The 21,078-nt window shown below is 41.2% G+C and overlaps 2 protein-coding genes across 2 annotated transcripts in view; both read left to right on the plus strand.

Annotated features, from left to right (window-relative positions):
- Positions 1-2,420, plus strand: part of PTPN4 (protein tyrosine phosphatase non-receptor type 4) — a 54,630-nt gene extending 52,210 nt beyond the window's left edge. The window contains exon 26 of the mRNA XM_088519545.1: positions 1,668-2,420. Coding sequence (XP_088375671.1) covers positions 1,668-1,754 — 87 coding nt within the window. The 3' untranslated portion in view covers positions 1,755-2,420. The remainder of the gene's footprint in view (positions 1-1,667) is intronic.
- An 8,828-nt stretch (positions 2,421-11,248) lies between these two features.
- The window catches only part of EPB41L5 (erythrocyte membrane protein band 4.1 like 5), a 51,808-nt gene continuing 41,978 nt past the window's right edge, over positions 11,249-21,078 (plus strand). The window contains exons 1-2 of the mRNA XM_088519584.1: positions 11,249-11,430; positions 19,176-19,280. Coding sequence (XP_088375710.1) covers positions 11,251-11,430; positions 19,176-19,280 — 285 coding nt within the window. The 5' untranslated portion in view covers positions 11,249-11,250. The remainder of the gene's footprint in view (positions 11,431-19,175; positions 19,281-21,078) is intronic.

Here is a 21,078-nt window from a genome sequence, read left to right on the forward strand (position 1 = left end):
TATACATGTCTATGGCATATATAGAGAGGAAGAGAGTTCTATTAATAAAGGGAGGAGCTGGCATCAGGAAAAGGATTTAGCTATTTTTTCAGCGTGTGCTAAGTACCTTGTGGTCTTCTCATTTTCTTCTTGGAGAAACCAGTAGTTTCATGTTTCAGTGGAACATAGGTGTTTACTGCATCAGCGGGGGAAAAAGGATAAGAGACTTTTTTAATCTAAGAGGTTTTATAAGCTTGAGCTATGCTGATTCTTCCTGCCTTTGCGTGTCCCAAAAGATTCGGCCACTGTCCACAAGATGGCATCGTGCATGACTGCTGTGTGAAGCAGGCCAAGAAAAGGTCCTTCAGGGAACAGTGCCTAGGGCAAAACAACTATTTTACAGAAACATGTATATTTTTTTCTATATGAATACACATGCAGTGATAAGGTCATGAGTGATGTTGTTGCTAAATCCGTTGCTTAAGCCCATTGAAGGTCTAGCATGAACAGTGACTGCATCGATCGGGGTGTCTGTTGCACCAGGGAGACAGGGATGCTTGCTTTGCAGACAGCATATACACTGCTGTGCTGTAGAGTTTTACTCATGGCCCTCTGCAAAATGATAACTGTTTCAGTTCAGTTTGACAATAGTCTAATTTGATGACTGTGAGGGCATTTTTGGGCTTCCACAGTACAAGAGGGATGTGGAGCTGCTGGAGAGAGTCCAGCGCAGGGCTACAAGGATGATCAGGGGCCTGGAACATCTGCCCTATGAGGAGAGGCTGAGGGAGCTGGGCCTGTTCAGCCTGGAGAAGAGAAGGCTGAGAGGGGACCTGAGCAGGGTCTGTAAGTACCTCAAGGGAGGGAGTGAGGAGGATGGTGCTGGCCTCTTTTCAGTGGTGGCCACTGATAGACCTAGGGGAAACGGCCAGAAACTAAAGTATCAAAAGTTTCACATGAACTTAAGGAAAAATTCCTTAACAGTGAGGGTGACAGAGCACTGGAACAGGCTGCCCAGAGAGGTTGTGGAGTCTCCTTCTCTGGGGATCTTCCAAACCCGCCTGGATCCCACCCTGTGCTCTAGGTGCAGGGGGGTTGGACTAGATGATCTCTAGAGGTCCCCTCCAACCTTAACCATTCTATGATTTTTTGCTATTACTTGGTTAAAAAGTGCTAGTAGTGACGTCTTATGTCTGGAGCTGCTAGACTTGCAAAATGCAGTAAGACCCTCAGTACTGCTCAGCAGCTGGGATCCTAGGGTTTTAAAACCATGAAACATTTTTTTTTTATCTCCAGTTCTGAGAAATAGTTGGCAGTTGCGTGTAAGAATTAATGTAAATAGAGCAAAGAACCATATACAAGTGCATGCAAACTTTAGGTTAGAAAAACTCGACTTTAAAAAATGAAGAATAGAAAAATTCCTAAATAGATGACATGTCAGGATGGAAATGGTTTTGAGGCTATGACTTTTGGCATGCATTTTCAAATGCCTTTCATTCCATTCTTTTGTTTAGAAACAAGATGTTCTCATATAGCTTTCCTATTGTTTTGTGTTTTCTAAACTATCGTTGAGGCACAGAACGTCAGGTGAATGGGATCGTAAACCTCGGAGACCCTTTTTGCTTCCATATGGCAAGGTTCCATTATATTTCTTTCCAATAAAGTGAATCTACTTTTCTTTTTTGCAGAGTCAATACAGATTTGTGTGTGAAGCTATTTTGAAGGTGTATGAAGAAGGATTTGACAAACCTTTAAAAGCATCACTGCATAAATAAATAGTAAAGAAGAAAGCTAGGATGTCAGCTGAGGAGTCCTGTCCTCTGTAATGAACTGGCAGCATTCTTTGTGCCATAATACTGTTTGCAGGAAATGGTAGTGAAGTACAGCAAGGAATTGACAAAGGACTTTGAAAACTTCAGCACTGTTGCACTTTACGTTGAAACAAAATCAGTCTCTGAAACTCTTCTAACCTTCATGCGTTTGAAGACTTTATTTTCATGCTTTGCTCCGAACAAACCATAAACTGAAAGAACTAATTGTGTTCAGGGTAATCTTCAATATTTCATTGTAGTGCCATATTCTGCGCTTCTGGTTGAATTGCTACAAACAAGGCTTGGAATTATTTCACTCTGTTTTACACCCATGTCTCTTAAAATGAAAAACAAATGAAAAAATACACTAAGCCATGGTCTTTTTCCAGTGCTAGGTTTATTTACTATGTACAGACTCTCACTTTTGTTTTTTACAACATTAGCAATATTGCCAATACTAGATACACACTGCCTACTGATGCAGCACACGTTGTCCGACACCCTTATTAGAGACCAGCTGGTTGCTAGAGGAAAGCTGGCATCTGTGTTAACCCAGCAGTAGCTGCATAATGCCCACTTACCAGCATCTTGTAAAATAAATAAAATAATAAACAGCATTTCTTTGACACAGCTTGTGTGTCATACACTGGTGTATTCTGATTCATGTGATTTAAGATTACGTGATGGGAACTAGTGCATGCATTTGTGTCTTAACCCCATAAGTGCCTTGAGACTTAGAGCGTACATCCAGTGAAAAGGCACTCGTGATTCTGTGGGGGTGGTTTCGTCCTGTCATATTTATCTTAATGGGTTCAGATTTTGAAAAGGGCCCTTGGTGCTTGGAACCTGTAACTGCAAGGGGTCATGGAAATACCATTCCCTCTGTTCTTCTCAAGTACCTGCATGCTACTACTCGGTAGCAAACGCACCTCTGCCAACTTCTGAATGAGCATTGTTTGCTGCTGCCTTGTAGTTGTGTGAAAAACCTGACACATTCCTTCAGTCCTTTCAGCTGGTCCCTACTGGCAGCTTACTGGGAAATGCTAGTAGGTCTTTAGGAGCTGATACTTTGTTTTATCCTTTTCTTGAGAATAGCTGTCTTAATAAGGACATAATTGTTTAATAGCACTGAAACTTAAGTTAAAAACAGATGCGATTCAATTCCATTATCTGCTAACTAATTATTTTTAAGCCCTCATAGCTGATTTCAAGCCATGTTCATACAGGTCTGCCTTTATATATAGATCAGTATATGTATAGTAGGGGGAGGGGACAAAGGAGGAGAACATTGTCAAGTTGCCCCAAAACTTTAATTCCTTCATGATCCCAGTTGTTTTGTTTGTGCAAAATTACAGTTTGTTTGCCTTGCCTCCTCTTTGGATAGAACTTTTGTAACAAGTGTCTCTGTCATACAGTATCTGAGCTCATTCTAAAGATCCATGTATATGCCCCTTTTCAATATTTTTCCAGTATAAGGGAAAAAAAACAAGTTAGCAACAAGATGTCCAGTTTAATATACTGTAAGAAAAGAAATCAGTCGCTTCTTTGACTGCCCTGCAACAATATTATTTTATGCCCTATATTTAAAAGTTTTAATTTATTGGTTTTCCTCAAAATATTTTATCCAGTCAATTTTGTTATAAGCTGTATAGAGCATAGATTAAAATGGAAAGTTCTACACTGAGAAAGTTTTTTAACTATTGAAGAATTATATAATATAATATACTGTGTTCTGTGGACATTAGAAAGAGCAGCTATGAAATATTAAGTGAAAAGGGATTCTGGCAAAGTGAAATCCTGGCTAATGAATTAGTAATGAACAAGAAACACAATACCAAATGCAAGATATAGTTTTAAATATTTTTAGAAAGCAAAATAATATTAGATGGCCTATGGCCCTGTTACTTATATTTCTAGATTTGTTGCATAAATCAATATTCTCCCTCAGTGAAAATGACTTTTGTCAGAATCTCTGGATCTGAGAACCTGAAGGTAATAAAGTAGCTTTAATCTCAGTTTTGTTTAAAGCCATTTGCAATGAAAATTTTATTCTTTAGGAAAGTAAAAGCTTTAACTCCCATGCAACAATTTTATTAGCTATGATGCTGGCTAGCTGGAAGGTTGTTTTAAGCTAAGTACTTCATGTGTAAAACTAAAATTATTCATCCATTGTATTGAAATAAAACTTCCTAGGCAAGTTGTAAGTTAAAATAGCTTTTGCCTTTTTTCTTTCTGAGGGAAAGCAGAAATAGAGTTTATAGTAAATTGTATAGTGTTTGTATGTCACAAAGTAAAATATTCTTATGTAAAGTTGCCAAAGCAGTTTGAGTTCAAAAGACCCATTTATACCACAATTGTGTGTGTGGGATATTTATTAGTTGTCTGTTGTTGTTGTTTTGATTGCAGATATAGGCAGAAATAATGGGACTCTTCAAAATCTTCATCTGCATTGATTTAAGCTGATTTGACTGTACTAACCAGTTGCAGTGGGAAAAAAAATAAAATTAACTATTTGATTATAATCGACCATCAACAAATCACTTTTTGGTTTCTCAAAAGCAGATAATAGTGTTAATCCAAACTTAATTGGGAAAGAGAAGAACTCTGAAGTTTCACTGCACTGTACATCATTTGTTCAAATGTTACTACCTGTTGTGGTATAAATGGCCTTAAAATATTTTTATATGCCCCCCCCCCAAAAAAAAAAAAACTGCTAATTATTTCACTTTGGGTTAGAAAGATCTTTATTATCTTTAAAAAATAAAAAATAAGTTTGTATGTTTCCTTCTGTGCAAAACATGAATGTATCTTTCAGGCATAATGACCTATATGTGGTTAATGTTATGACTGTTGGATTTTATGAGTAATTATTTTCATACCATTTGATTTAGAAAAGATGTTGGGTTGGTGGGGCAATGAGTACATTTGTAACACTTCCATGATACAATTCCCGTTAGAAAGGAAGAAAAATTTTCATTGTAAATAAGAGCAATATTATGACAATTTTGTGCCAATGTATAACGTGAAGACTTTTGTTTTCCTTCTTAGTTCAGGTTGGAAATTGCCACCACCATCTGTTATTTCAAAGGAATTTGAAGGTGTTTTTTTTTTTTTTTTTTTTTAACATAAAAACATTGGTGGGTGAGTTCCATGAGGGCATTTCTTCTTATTTTTGCTAAATATGAAATAAGGTGCAAATATTGTTTTATAAATCATCATTGTCAGCCAGTCAGTGTTGAGACATACTGCTATATATAAAGCAGATAAATGAGTTCTTCAACACTCAGCTGTAGTGAATTTGCAAGTATTTGGTATTTTAAATAATGTATAAGCCTTAAGCAATAAACTGCACTGCTTTTATAGTTACATATGCTCTCCCAATAATGAAAAAGAGAAAATTTATTTATCCTGTTATGCTTGATGCTAACTCAGGTTTCTTCCAAGTTTTTCTAAGCATATTAAATCCTTCAGAATTTTGCTGATGTCTCCTAGAGACAAGAGCAGTGTTTCTCTTAGGTAGCAGATTAGGGCGCAACGTCCCCTGGAGAAAGGGAGCGGAGGCCGTGAGGAGGTGACGGAGCAGGAGCCGCCGCTGTGCCCCGGCGGGGCCTTGGCAGCTCCCGACTCTCCGGCACGGAGGTGCTGGAGCGCCACGTCCGCTGTGGAGCGGATTGCGTGGGATTTTTAAGCTTCGACAGTGTGTGCAGGTGTGTGGGCGACATTTGAGGGCTCAGGGAATTAGTGAGAGCCCCTGTCCGCAGGTCCCCCAAGCAAAAGCAGCCTGCTGAGGCCGGGCTCGTAGCTGTGCCCGCAGGCCCGCTCTGAGGACACGCTTGGTGAAGAGCCCTCCCTCCTCAGGATCAAGGGAGGGAAAGGATCATGGTCCAAATCCAAACTTTACATGTATGGACTTTCACACGCTACAGGAACAGTGCTCCCTAATGTCACGTGTAGGCTTTCTGTCACTCTCAGTATCTCTGGTGCATGGTTGGCTGTGTACACTCGCTAATCCAAGACCTCCCCCCTTTTCTCTAGAGAATGGAAAAGATCTTTTCCAGTGCTGCATTTAGTACTGGGATGAAAGATTAAAGCACAATAAACGCATTGGTTAAAAGTGGTTCTTATGTGAAATTGCAGAATTGAATAATTAGTGCTGTTTGGAAAGCTGTTAGGAGGGGAAAACAGTTTGTTGGTATTAATGCAACTGTTTTGACCAGTCTCTGTTATCCAACTGAACTTAAAAAAAAAAAAAAAAATTTTTTTTTTTTTGGTCAGTTTAGTAGTCTGCAAAGTTTGCCATCATTGATGGGCTTTGCCTCTGCTAGTGGTTGCCACAAGCGTGCACCTTTTCAGTTCATAGGGCCTCTCCAGCTACAAGTGGCACGTGAGCTGCTGCTGCTGCCCTTGGCGTGTTTCACCCAGAGAGCTCAGCTAATGAGAACTGGAGAAGTACATCCCTTTATAAAAGTTGAAAAAAATTCAAAAAATTGATATATATTTTTTTCTTGGGAACTGAAACTGCTGACCTAATTGGCCATAACATGAATTTGGTTTTAAAGACTGGCTGATGTTTTCTTGGCTGCATTATTTCATATTTAGCAAGTTTACACATTTTTAAAAGGAGATTTTTTTCAAAGTATTTGATGTTTGAATAGTAGCACTTTATCTCATGCTTACTACTGACTGAACTCTTGGACAAAATAAATTGGGTTTGGAGAGAGATGCTTAATGGCTTTCTGTACAGAGATAATTGGCATTAGACCCTGGTACGAATGCTTTCTGTTGTTGCAACTGTTTCTGGTTTATTTTTTGTATGTTACTGACAGATTTTCAGATAATAGATATTAATAGTTCTATCATCTCAGTTTTTCTGACTTAAAAATAAGAAGTCTGCATTTAAAAAAAAAAGTGCAGATAAAAACTACAGGGTACTCATAAATTTATCTCTGTGATAACTGCATCTTAGCTATGTTTATTGTAAATGTTTTTGCTTAGCATTATTTTAACATTAGCTCAAAATCAGTATTTTTTTATCTTAACTTATTTGAATTTTGATAACTAAAGATAATAATGCACAACAGAGTTTAAAGAAGTTGTCATCCTTTTACTCCTAGGCCGAGGGCCTAAGACATGAGTGAAGGGGTTGCACAGTTTACATGAAGCTGTTGTTTAGCTAGAATATATCCACAAAGACTAGACTATAAACTATCCAGTGCAATTATCTCAGTGCATTTGGGCACCACAATTGCAACCCATAATAATTAAGGAAAATTAAGATAAGGAAACTAAGATTTTGCTTTCTCAGTACAGCTTTGTTTTTAGTTTGGTTTAAGTTTGCTTCACTTATCAGTGGTATCATTTTAACCAGTCAATTTGGCAGGTCTGTGCATATTATTTCTTTCTTCTGTAACAGGTGCTATACTATGTGTAAATACAAAGGGAAGATCATCTAGATCATTATTAACAATCAGATGGTGGCAATATTTTTGCTAGTCATGTCTAGTAATTAATTTGCATTTCCAGCTGTGTCTTTGAGCTCTCAAATTTCATCTCAGTTTCATACTGCTCTATGATCACATGTGAAGAAAATCATCTCAGATTTGAATGGCTCTTTTGTTGTTTAGGCTAACTCTGGTGTTTCTGTCTTTCTATAAATATTGAGAGGATGGGGAAGTTTCTTCCTATCAATTGATTAAAAAGCACACAAGGGGGAGAAAAAAAAAAAACCCACAAAATGTGGTATCTTGGCTAAGCAGCCAGGGTGGTTGACTGAAAATGATGGAAACTTGAAATTGGTCGACACTGGACAATGTAAAAACAAATTCAGCTTTTACCACTGCAGCTACTGTATGCTTTAAAAAGGGCCTTATGTATTTGTCCTCATTTTGATAAAATGAAGTTTCTTGCCAATAAAGTGATAAACTAACATTCTACAGAAAACCAGCAGTTCCCAGAATTAACATGCTAATTACAATTTAACAAATCTTGTTTTAGTCTTAAGTAAAATTTCATTCTATTATGTGAAAAAGATGCTGTTATGCATATTTTGTGGATATATTCAATTTCAGTTGACAATTAGATGTCTAGGTACAGACTTGAAAATACATATATAGTTTACTTGTGGATCTTAATTGTTTAATTGCAAAATAAAGATGTGCTTTAGTAATTTAAAGTTTAATTTTTTGCTATTTTCTTGCTGCTGTACACACGGCTTTGTTATGCTACTTTTACAGAATTATGATACCAAATAATGTTCATCTGTGTTCTGCATTTTTAGATGGCATTTTGTAAATATAATTCTGCTTTACTATAAGATGAAAATGTGTACATTATGCACTGAGCACTCAAAAAGATGCTGCGTTAACAGGAATGAAATTGTTTGCCTACATAAAGAAAATGTGACATTAGCAGTGGAACCTAAGGATTTTTTACCTGAAAAAAGATATACTGCAGTTTGTATTGTTGGGGAGAATAACTCCATGTTCATCTTTTTTAGAGATTTGTTAAATTTAAATGTATTTCAGAGACAAAGTGCTCAGCTTGGAATATAGTCTGATGACGAAATGAAGGGCATGAGGACTACTGATGTGAAGAATAAAAATTCTGGATGGAAACTTGTAATAACAAAGGGGAACAAATAGTGCCAAAAAGGGAGGGGGATGTTCCAAGCTAAAGTAGTAAGAGAAGGGTAAAGGGATGTAGAAGAGAAGGCAGAGGATGAAATCTCAGGAGGGGCTACCAACATGTTCTTAATTTGACTTGATTTTAGGGCTTTAAAGTGAGGACGGGGTGGTTGGATTTGAAGTACTAAGAGATAAAGTACTCGGAAAGCCTCTGAGGAGAGGAGGAAGGTAGTTATAAGACCTTGTGCCTACACTTGGGTTGTGTCCAAGCAGTAATTGGAGAGGAAGGTCAGTGTAGTTACATGATGAGTAGTAAGAGGCTGGATATGAAGTAGGCAAGTGGAGATGTTGTTCCATTGGAGTGACAAAGGAAGCCGAGAGCCACAGGGTGGTGACAGGAGTGAGGAGGAGGAAAGAAGCAAATTTTGAGGAAATACTTCAGATGGGTGGCAAGTTGAACTGGATGTGCTCTAGATGGCAGGTAGTGTATTGCATGGAACACTTAAGTAGGAAAATGCTAGATGGTGTACACTTAACCAAGGGAAAAGAGAACCATTTGTGTGATACAGGTCTCTGCTAGAAGCTAAGCATCATTTTTATGCAGATCATTAGTTACTTGATCTGCACTGTGAATAGACTTGGTACCTGAAAACTTCCCAGATAAATGAATGGGCTTTTTTTTTTTTTCTTCTGTTAAATGTAACAATTTTGTTTTGTTTTGTTTTTCCTCAGGGAGCTGTGAGCAAGTGCAGTCCCTGCTCCTCTGGTAGTAAGTGTCCAGATGCCACCGTTTTGTGACTTATGTTAATGATTAAAAGTCCAGTCATGAACTTGAATCTTGCCTTTCTCCTACACTTGCCTTGTTTCTTCTGCTTTAGGTCCCTCTATCCACTTTAGCTATGGTGCTAAAATAACTGATACTTAACCTTAAAATCGGCCTGCCGCTCAGTTGGCAACACTTGAGGATTACCAGAAGGTCAGTACTGAGAATGTACTAAAGCATTTCTCATTATAGCTAATTTGTCTCCTGGGCTTGGGAGTTACTAGTTACCTCAGACCATTTCTTTCCTAGATGAATTTGGAAGGTAATAAATATCTGTGAGATGATTGATCCCAGTAACAAGCTGTAGTGTCTACTTTGACAGATGGGGTTAGGCAGCTGGATTCCCAAATACTGTGGCATTTTAAACAAATCTGGACTTGGTTTACCTAGAACATTTTACTGTTAGTGGGCAATATACTTGGTAAGTGGAGTTTGTTAACTTCCATGCAGTTTTCTGTCTTAGAGGTCTCAAATTATGCATACGAAAACATACCCCTAACTGAAATGCAGCTCTCTGCATTTACTGAGGCTAAAGGCAGTGGGATTTTTTCCTTCTAAATGGGAACAGCAAATGAGAAAAACATCCCTGTGATCTCTATTTTTACCGAATTGAGCTGGTCCTTTCAAATGTTGTTTAAAAAACAAGCTGCGTGTCCAGCAGTATCACCTGTGGTGAGAATTTACAACTCCCAGTTTCAGTGTGCAGATTGCTAGGATGAGTCTGTAGATGATGCTGCTTTATTTAGCAGGCCCTACTTATTGCTATGTGTACCCATAGACAAAGTATTTGGAAAGCTTCAGGGCCCCTGCAAGAGCGTTATTTAAACCCCAGCGTGAAGACTGCAGCTGTCTGCGGGTTTTTGCCCTTGCTCTGCCCATGAGGACTTGTTACAGGTAAACAGAAAGAAGGGGGCAATTGCCCCCTATCTTAAACTCAGAAATCTTGTGAAAGTGGGGTTGGGCACCCTAAAGCTCCGCCCTAAACCGCCACGGCCTTAGCGAATTCAAAACATAATCTCGTTTTTGTTTATTTTTTTTAAGTTCTCCCGCCGCTGCCCGCGGGCCGGACATGGCGGCGCCCCTCACGCCGCGCGGCTCCCACCTCGCGCTCGCCGCCCCCTCCCTCCCGGGCGCAACCACCTGCGCTCGCGGCGGGGGAGGGCGTCTCCCCCGCCTCCTCCAGTGGGACCTGCCTCCTTAAAGGGGCATTGTCCCCCTCTCCCCGCGCGGGGCCGGGGCGCTGCCCACGCCTCCCCTGCGTTCTTCCTGCCCGGCCGCGGTGCGTGGGCCCTGCGCGCGCCTCCGTCCTGCCCAGCGGCCGCGAGGCACCGTGAGCAGCCCCAGGTGAGTCGCCGGTGGGTCCCCGACGCTCCGGAACGCGTTGCCCTTTTAAGGACCCCCCACGGCGCGGGCGCCATGGCCGCCGGCCCGCCCCGCCGCGGGCTCCGCGCGCCGCCCGCGGGCCTCGGCAGCCGCCGCCGGGAGCCGCCGCCGCCGCCAGCAGGTCCGCGCCGCGCACGGCGCCTCCCGGCCGGGGCCGCGCGGGGGGCGGGAGGGAGCGGGAGGCGCCGGGGGGACCCGCGCGCCCTCCCGGCGCCGCCGAGCGGGCCCCGCCGCTGCGGAGGGAGCCGCGGCCGCCCGCGGTGCGGCCCCAGGGGAGCGGAGCGGCTCGTCCGGGAGTAAACAAGCGCGGGAGCGTTTGATGTTGATGGTGGGCTGCTGCTATTTGCGGGAGACCTCGGGAACCGCGAGGTAAACGATTTTAAAAAAAACGCTTTCAAGTTGTCCCTCACGTCCCGCCAGCGGTTGCCCAAGATTTGGGAAGAGTTTTTTTTTCCCGGGATGCTTAAATTCGACTAAAGGAAACTAAATTGCAATTCGAGGCTCTAGCTGTTCATGAAAGCTTAGTTTTTGGTAAGGTTGTGAGTTTTGCTCGGTGTGAGTTTTACTTTTCCCGTTTCCTCGACAAGGCGGCGCTGACCTGCCCTCCCGCGCCGTGGGTTTCGCCGCAGAGATGCTGAGCTTCTTCCGCCGGACCCTGGGCCGGCGCTCCCTGCGCAAGCACGCGGAGCGGGAGCGCCTGCGGGAGGCCCAGCGAGCGGCCACGCACATCCCCGCGGCCGGCGACGCCAAGGCCGTCATCACGTGCCGCGTGGCGCTGCTGGACGGCACCGACGTGAGCGTGGACCTGCCGGTAGGCCTCGTCCTGCCCTGCGGCTCGGGGAGAGGCGCGAGGGTGTCTCGCCTGTCCTAGCAACCGCCCCGCGGCCTGGCTTCCGTTCACCGGCCGGGAACGGGCAGCGCCGGGACAGCCGGTGTCGTTAGCGCCGGCCGCGTTGCCGGTGTCCCTGGGGTGCGTTTGGTTGGGTGGAGGGGGCAGCGTTCGGATGGGCTGGATGTTGTTCCCGTGCGCAGCGTGGAGGGAAGGTCCCTGCGTCCCTGGGGAAGTCGCAAGCCGAAGCGATGGGGACGGGAAGGTGGCAGCTTCCCCGAGGTGTGGGGCAGCTCGTTCCAAGGTACAAGTGTAGCTGTTGGCATGTACGTGGCTATGGGGAATTAATGTTGAAGGATTTTTATAGGATTGTTTTAAAAAATCCTAAAATATCATCTCTGTGGAGTTTTGTTTAGTTTTGTTTTGCACCAGAGATGGATGTGGTTCTTATCCTAGAAGGAGCGAGGAGGAGAGAAGAGTTTTGCCTCTTTCTCCCCAAGGCAGTCAGTGTCACCAGGCCGCTCTCATAGCACAGTGTTCCTTGTTCTGCGTTTCTGGGACCCCTATAGTGCTCTCCCAGCTCTCTCCTCCTTGTTTACACACCCGTTTGGCCAAGAGGACAAGCTAGTGCCGGAGGTGACGCAGCCCAGTTTTCCATTTCCACGGGTTGCTCTGAGCTCGTGGGGCTGCCTTAGCAGCTGTGGGTCAGTGAGACCTTTGGACCAGCTCTGTAGAGTTTTAGCTTTAATAGCAGCTACACTGACATTGGAGCTGCTGCTAGAAGTGTGTGGAGCAGCCCTCCTTAAAAGGGCCTTTATTTTTCTCCCTTTCTCGTTTTAAGCATAGTTTAAGAGTGAATATGATATTAAGTGACCTGAGGAACGCACAATTTTTAGAGCATTGAGCAGTGTGGACGTAGCAGGTGGAAAAATTCTCTGCAACAACTGGAGCCCTTGTAATGTGGAGTTAAGGAAACAATTTGGTGTCTTGATTTGTAAAATGACTATGCAAACAAGCATTAAGGTAATTTGTACATATCTGTAAAGCTCACTGAAACAGCATATTGAACGTCCACTGTTGCCTGCTACCTCAGATGTTTCATTTGAGGGCAGGAATGCCCACAAATACTTCATAGCAAGAGCAGCACTTACAAAGTCCTTGGGTTTAAACTGGTATCTCCACATAACCAGAACGATCTTTGGACCTGGAGTTGGCTCTGCAGGCAAATTCCTGGTGCCTGTAACAAGATTTCTGAGGCTTTGAGGAACATAACCTGAACCTGAAGAGGTGTCATGACCCACCATTTGGTCTAGAAAACTTGAGCCATGGTGCAGGAGCTGCTATTTTCTTTCTACAGGAAACTCTTGTTTTTCTCTCTTGCCTTTGTTGTTGTTATGTTTTTTTTTTCTTCCTCTGTCTTTATAAAGAGCCTATGCAAAGTCTAACAAACACACAGTAACAGTAAGCAGATGCACTGAATCTACATAGTTAGGTGCAGTAATTACCATGCATTGTCGGAGGCTGACACGTACCAGTTCCTTGGTGATTAAAACACAATGACTTAAAAGCAGAGTATATGTTTCATTTCAGAATCCTTAGTGTGTTTGTTCTTGTGTCTTTACTTAGGCCATTCCTAATTATACTTGAGAGGCATTAATTAAAAAAAAAAGAGTACAAAATCTTGGGGCAAAAGCATTGCTTTATTGTTTTCTAAAAACCGCATTTTTTTCCCTTACCTTCCTTAAGGATCATCAGCTTTTTCAAGCTAAGATCTGTTTCAAGTCTGGTCCCGTTATTTTGTTGGAGTAGTTTTGCTTTGAAATGCTCTCCTGTTATCTCCCAGGAGGTGCCTTCTTGCTCTGCTGAGTCTCAAGCATGCTAGGTCAGCTGTGCACAGTGCTGTTGGCTATATAGGTTCTGGGAAATCATGTTTTTTTAAAAAGACAAGAATAGCAACATTATTTTTTTTTAAAACTAAATCATTTAGTAAATTGAGGTTAGTTCACAGCCAGGGAAAGAGTGGATGAGCGAGAGGTTGGAAATGACTGCCTTGCCCCTTTCACTCTATAGCTACATGAATACTTTATACTGACGTAACCTGGTGCTGCAATAGGAAAAAAGATGTTGCTTTCATCGCTGCATTCATCCTTGTCTCCACGCCCCTTGGTAGAAGAAGCATTTTTTTGGCAGCCATGCAGTAAACAAAGTCAAGAAAATGATAAGGCTGAAAATCATGGCTCTAGTTTTGTTATGCGAGTTCCCAGCTGGGGCAGTTCCGCAGCCTGGTGCCCCGCGCGCCTCCCACACGTGGTGAAGCAGCACTGAGAAGCAGCACCAGAGCCCTGTTCCCTTCAAGTGCTGGGGAAGCTGCAGCCTTACAGTGAGTTTACTACTGAAGAAGCAGCAATCTGGAAATACAGTTTTATTATTGGCTAGATCGAGAATTGCTGAATTTCAGTTTAATTAAAAAAGGAAAAAAAAGATAACACAGGGAACATTATTTTGCAAGCCAAGTATGTGTCAGAATTTTCTTATGCAACAAAAAAATGAACTTTGAATTACAAAAATTTAAGTTTGAATTGAACTAATCTTTGACAGCAGTGTGGTTGGTTGTGCTGTTTCCTAATATCTTATATGCTTCAATGCAATGTGTACTTTAACATTAGATGGGTGAGAGTGTAAGAATTCACTTTTGCATCCTTTCCATTCCCTGCATCCCGCGTTTATTTTTAATCCTGTTCCCATGCGGAACTAAATCTCCATATTGCCCCTTACCCCCCTCACAAAAGTCAGAGAGCTGCGAACAGGCAGCAGAGATGGAGACTCCATCCCGGAGCTCCTACAGACCCTGGCATCCAGTGCCCCCCAGCAACTGCCCGGCTGGAGATGTGGGGCTGGGGGGTATAAAGACACAGAAACCCCCTTGAGGCTTCTTTTTTCTAGTTTCTTCAGCAGCTTATAAATTTTTTTTGAGCAAAAATGTGTGTGAAAATATCCCAGTAAAATGTGTTTGTGAATACTGGAGGTCTCCAGGGGACTTTTAAATCAGGAAGGCTGAAAAAGTGAGTTATTTGTAATGGAAGTAGTCAATTCTACATGATTTGCAGTGAAGATTGTGAAAGGAAAGGATAGTAGAGATAAAAGGGAACACTGCCACATAAATGATGAAGAATTAATTACAGGAGCATATGCAGAGCGTGGACCTTCTAGACTTTCTAAAAATTTGTGGCTAGATTTCTGTGGAGCTTTACAACAGCAACAGGGGTTCTTGTAGCAGCAGCACTTGTACCTTGTGCAAGAAGAGGTTTTTTTGTGCAGAGCTAGTCCTGTTTAACCTGCAATTTGCCTAATCCTCTCATGGATAATAGAGAGTTAATTGTATTCCAGCTTCAGCACAAGCAAGCTAAATTTTAGTCAAAAACTGCCTTGTGGGTAGGTCTTTGAAGTAAGAGGCACAAATTACAAGAACAAATGCTATCTGAAGCTTAGTAGCTTTTCAACTTATAGTAATATTCCTTACTTATGCATGAAATTTATTATAGGAATTGTAAAATGCGATCGTTTTGTCTTCATTGTGATGAAACGCCATTAAAACAGGAATTTACATGATCAAGTACACAAGCTCTGCGAAACAGTACAAATTAGCTGAACGGTTTACGGGTAAAGCTTGCAAAGTAGGACAAAAAGAGATTATTTTGAGCAAAATCAAGAAATCTATCTGGAGTGTCAGAGAATGTTGCTGGTGCCTCTTGTGGGTGTTGGTGGCTGTGGGCCTGCACTGAACCTACCGCAAGGCCAGAGGTGCCTTGCAGTGCTTAGTTTATGCCAAAATGCACTTACAAAGTATCTGTAGCCACTTGGTGATTATTTGTAGCCATAGATTTAAATACAGAATATAATCTGTGGTACAGATGCTGCTTTAAAAAACAAAGCAAAAGATTGGCCTCTAATGCTAACAGTGTTAAAAATCAGTCTCTGTGAGCCAAATGAGTAATTGTCTTAGGACCATTCAGGTATGGCTTTGAAATTTGCAAAATGAATTTTCACTGGCAAAAATAGTGAGGAAATAAGCATGCACTTACCATTATATGTTGTAAGATTGTAAAGTTTGGGATGAAAACTTCTTTCTCTAAGTGGTCTTTATGTCTTAAAATATTGAAGTGTAGTTTAGTGAGATGAAACTGGAGTAAACAACCCCAAGTGCAGCAGTTTGGGGGCTACCCCACATGGACACAACTATGCTGCAGAGAAGAGTCTTTGGTTTGCTCCTAACCAAAGTTCATATGAGAAACCCACGATGGAGCATGAAGTATTTGAGCGTATCCTGCAAGGGGAACTTGAGCCTTAAGTCAAGCAGTTCAGGTATGTCCTGGAGTGGAAGGAGCACTAGGAAATAGACACAGAAGTGGAATTAAATGAACATAGAACAGGAAGGTGTAAAATACGTTCTGGGGGAGTGTAACAAGTCCAAGACTTCTAGTTACTGAGTAGTTGGAAACCTGGAATAAGTGTCCCTAGCCTTTCTCAGTGGTATCCATAGCTGGATGTGCACATGTGCAGTAACCCTCCGAGTTAACTGTCAAAAGGAAGATTTTGCCCTTCAGTAGCTATTGATCATTTAAGCAATACTAATTTAATGATCCTTTGAAAGGAATCTAACAGAACTGAAGTACAGCTATAAAGACATGCCTTTATGGCACAAAGGCGTAACCTTCCCTTCATCCGGGCCCAGATTCATGTCAGAGTGATCAAATGCATTTTTTAGCTTATTTCCAAGTGTGAAGTAGCCCATGTATGTCTTTCCCTACTCAAATTATGTATTTTACTTCAGTTTCCCAGTTCAATTGCTGCTTCTCCTACTGTAGATGTTTGCTGCTGTTTTCTGCAGAGTATAACAAGTCGTATAAATCAAGTCGATATCTTTTAAAGAGTTACAAACCCCTAAGGAGTTTAATTTGTTCCTGAAGAACCATGACTGTGAGTGGAGTAGTTAGTAGTTTATTGATAACCATTAAGCAGCTTGAAAATACCTGTCCTCTAAGAGTAACTTGAGCTCTGCGACAAGGAGAGAGAGAGGAGAAAAAAGGCCTATGGTGGCACCAGGATCAAAATGCTGTTTAAATCGTGTGTTGCCACTGGAGGCTTGGACTGGCTTCTTGCAGAAGTAGAAGTGAAGCTTTGCTATGGTTTTCACAAGCACTTGAGCTGGCAGTTTTATTGAACACAAGTAGACTTAGGCTGCTTCATGAAAAGTGACTTGTTACAAAATGATGCGTTCTTAGGTGCCATTTGTTAAATGTAAGGAGGAAGTACTTCAGTAAGCTAAGAATGAATTTGAACTTCATGTCAAAGGGCATGTGAAACTTTTGCCACCTTTCACCAAATGCAGCAATCGGTGATTTAAATGATAGGCAAGCTACTACGTGGGTGATTCTACCTTGTCGTCCTTGGTGGTTTCAGTGGGAAGCTCCGCAGCACCAGCCGCCCCCTGCACTTCCCACAGCCGATCCCGGGCTGCTGGTCAGGGACTTTCTCCAGCCCTCGTTATTCTTGATCCCTTGGTTCTTCACGTCTTATGTGTTTGAACTACAACAATGATGAATGCCTGAGATGTGATAGTCCGTGTGCTTTCAACACACTGGAGCTAACTGGAACTTTGAAGAATAACAAGTTGTTGTTATGTGCAATATGTGCAGCAAGTCTGAGCTAAAGGGCTTCACTGCCCGTCAGTTCCCTGTCCCCTCAAGGGTTATAAGCCTTGGAATGTAGCTGAGATAGCTGGCTAATTGTGTTTTAAAGAAATGACTTGCCAAGGACCAAGCAGAATTGAAGATGTTCTGATCAGTAATGTAGAAATTTTCCTCTAGTTTTGGACCAGCCATAAAGCATTGTGCAAAATGTAACATTTTTCTAGCTTTGCCATTTCAATTGCTGAATTGATTTCCCTTTATTAGGTTATCTTATTGCATAAGGTGCAGAAAATGCTCATGTGTTAAAATATCAACAGCTGAATGTATTGCTTTTCCAGGAAAGAGGCCACTGGCTCAGTGGAAGCAGTGAATTGTATGTTTTTGTATGCAGGTGATTTGCCTTAAGGCTGCTGGTTGGAAAGACTTAATCTTGAAGTCAACAGAAAAACTTGCCCTGGACAAGCTCTGTGCCTTCTACATCACAGCATTTTCACTGTGCAACATTTTTCTATTAGTGTGTGTGTGATGTGAGAAGTTCACCACTGATCAAATTGCTTCCTTTTCTCCTGCTTCCCACAGTACTTGGGAATAAATAACTGGCAGAAGTTGCTGTGCAGACTCAGTTTACAGATTTTTCTAAGTTTTTACTTAGGGCTGTGAAAAATCATGCTGAATTTAACTATAGTAAGCCAGTGACTGTGGTTATAGAGTAGCAAATGATATTTGAAGATCAGAGTACTGGAAGGAGACAAAAATCTGTGATGCTTTTCTTGCTTTGATGCACCTCAGTGATTGAATCGGATGACTTCTGAGAATAAGAAGAATAAGAACTTCATGCTTAATCTCAAAAACTGATATATAAACAATTAAGTTTTGGACGGTTATATGCATCTTGTGTTTCTCTATCCAGTTCAGTTTTAAATCCTTTTTTCCACATGGATGAGGATTCTGAGAGAGGGGCTAAATCAGTTTGTTCATGGCATACTGTGACACATGCTTAGAAAGTTAGTGCATTTCTCAACTTGCGATTATGTAATACCAAGGCAAAAGGTTGCAAACCAATAGTATTGTGAGAATAGGGAAATCCTTAAACTTCTTGCAGAATAAATAAATATAAATCCTGTATGCATTTCTTCCTGTTGATAAAAATTATTTTTTAGTACAATGGCTTCTATTCAGACCTATTTTTCCATATATTTTTATTTCTTTTAACTATCTCAGATATTTGTGAGTTTTTCTTTCAGTGTGTTACAATGAGGGAGCTCATAGTGGGGGAAAATGTGTGTTGTAGACAAACTGCTTAGTATGTTATTTACATGCCTGTTTTGCAGAAAGAGGTGTTTAATTTTTAAAATTGTCACTGTAAAGATGTTTACTTGGGGCTAGAGCTGCTTTTTTCATAATTATGTATTAGGAAACAGCACTTTTCTGCATTTACAAGTGAGTTATGTAAATGTATTATCTATGTACTATTTAGTGGAGTTCCTTGTCACAGACTGTTTTCCATTGGTGATTAAAAGCACTCGATAATGGAATGCTGTAATCTAATTCAATGTGCTTTTCTATCCATTTGAAAAGAGGCGAATTGGCTTGATAGCACATGGAAATTTCTTAAGCAATTTACTTTCTGAAGAATTTCAAGTGTATTAGACAGTATCAGTTGTACTAGCTGTATTTCCAGTTCTGTTGAACATTAATTGATAAGGAAAAACCTAATAGGTACAATGACAAAATAATATTTTAACATTTTCAGGCTTGTGCAAGTTGTTACTCAGATTTTCTAGAAAGGTATATTTCCCATGTCATTTACAATCTATGGCCGAGCAGTTGCTTCTTGTGGTGCATGCACTGGTCCTTCAAATGCAACAGCCCTCAAAAGCTACGAGAGGAAAGGATCTCCATGATACATTTTATTTTCCAAATTCTTTTGGTGTTTCTTTTGCTTTTGGAATTATAATATTAGGTATGCTTAGAAGAGAACATAGCTGCTACATTAAGGCTATCTGCTAAGTACCAAATCTTTTTTTGTGTTTTCAGAAAAAAGCCAAAGGCCAGCTCCTGTTTGAACAGATCATGTATCATCTGGACCTCATAGAAAGTGATTACTTTGGATTAAGGTTCATGGATTCCGCACAAGTGGCAGTAAGTAACTTTTTTACTGTTGCTAGAGGGAAGATAATATTGACAAACGTGTTACAAGAAAACTGCCCTTCTTGGATTCTTTTCTGCAGCAGTTCTGTGGTGTGTTAGTTTAATGGCCCCTCCACTGCAAACATGCTCTAACATATTACAGCACCCTGCTGTCCCTTGTGTTCATGTCTTTCACTTGTTATTCCTGTCAAAGCTTCTGTTTTTCCGTGGTCCTTCTTGCTGTGGCAGTGTGGAGAGGGTCGTCTTTTGTCTGTGCTAGTGCATGTTTGCTTTAGCAAAAGTCGTCTTGTTGACATCTTCTGGGTGAGGATCTGAGCAAGTCAGGTGAACATCTGTCTCTGCTTTTAAAAAAACAAGCAGTGAATTGTTTTTATCATCTGTAGTTGCACAGCTTTGGCTGCTCCTTATGTTTGAGTACTTAATCCTGCCCACCAGGAAAGATGTGTGTTTTCTTTGTGCTGTTTTTAGTTTCTTTTTTTGTTTTGAAGTGTTGTATTGTGAATGTTGTATTTAGGAAGCCTATGTGTACATAAAAAATGTTGGATGGGAAATACTTTCTGTCTTTGTCCTGCATCCCTGTAGCTTAAACCTGTATTTGCTTATCCTAACGCACTGTCTTTGCTATGATTCCTGGCTTACTTTTGTCCAGCAAATTGTTACTTACAATCCAGACTTTTGAGTATTTGATAGTGTATGACCTACCAGGTACAAGCAATTTCTAATTTAGTTGGTCACCTATTCTTAGCTGTGTGTTTGTGAAAGGAGGCTAGGCACAGCTGATAGTCTGTTTAAAATGAGTATTAACAATGCACTCTATATAACAAAGCACTCATATTGCATTTTGCAAGGGCAGTCCAAAATAGCAGTCAGAAATAATTGCTTTAGGAAATGAAGAACTGTGGTGAGGGCAGCCTTTCTGACAAAGTGAAGCTAGGAAATTCTTGTAGAAACCCAATCTGCAGCTGGAAACAAAAGCACATGCTAACCAACTTATTTGTCAAAGATTATTCAGGAGGTCTGTTAAATAAACAGCAGAAGAATCCAGTGCTGTAATGTGAATAAGTCTTCTGGGTCGGCAGATAACTACTTCTGCTACCCACTTGAAATCCAAACATATTGCCTCAATAGCCACTTCCACCTGGAGATTTAAAAACAAAGCAAAAAACCCTTTGCCCCAAATCTGCAACGCCCAGTTAAATTAAAAAAAAAATGAGAACTTCTCACCTGCTTTAATTACAAATTATTTTTCAATAAACCCATTCTAAACAACTGAAACATACCTTTCCAAAATGGGTGTATGACTTTTTCTTATGTTGGGCTCCTTAAGTGACTAGTAGTTAGAGGGTTTGGGGTTTAGGTGCAGTGGAGAAAAATCCACCTAGTACAAACTTTCTGACATTTTACAGTTTAGGATTCAAATGCTGGGTTCTTTGGGACATTTTGGGATCTTGGAGCATTTTGGGAAGCAAACAAATGGACATTTTCATGCAACTTCTGTGTTCGGTTTTAGTCTGATGGTTAAGAGTGGAATTTTCTAAGAGGCAGGAGGTGGTAAAGGAGGTTTTTGTGCTATTGCCTTCAATATATCAGACTTGATCTAAAACCTGCTGAAGTCTAGGGACAGGTTAACTCTCAATTTGAGTAGCTTTGAACCAGGCTGACAATGAGCAGTGCAGCCTGCCCGTGGTAGGAAATATGAGGATTGATAACTTGTTAGGCCATTTAATTTTCACTTTCATAGTGCTGGGAATATGCTGTTTCCAGTAAGGAGTGCTGAAAATTTGACATT

This window comes from Tinamus guttatus, unplaced genomic scaffold (genome assembly GCF_059628265.1).
Source record: "Tinamus guttatus ecotype Peru unplaced genomic scaffold, ASM5962826v1 Tinamus_guttatus_pri_ptg000060l, whole genome shotgun sequence".
Classification (NCBI taxonomy): Eukaryota; Metazoa; Chordata; class Aves; order Tinamiformes; family Tinamidae; genus Tinamus; species Tinamus guttatus.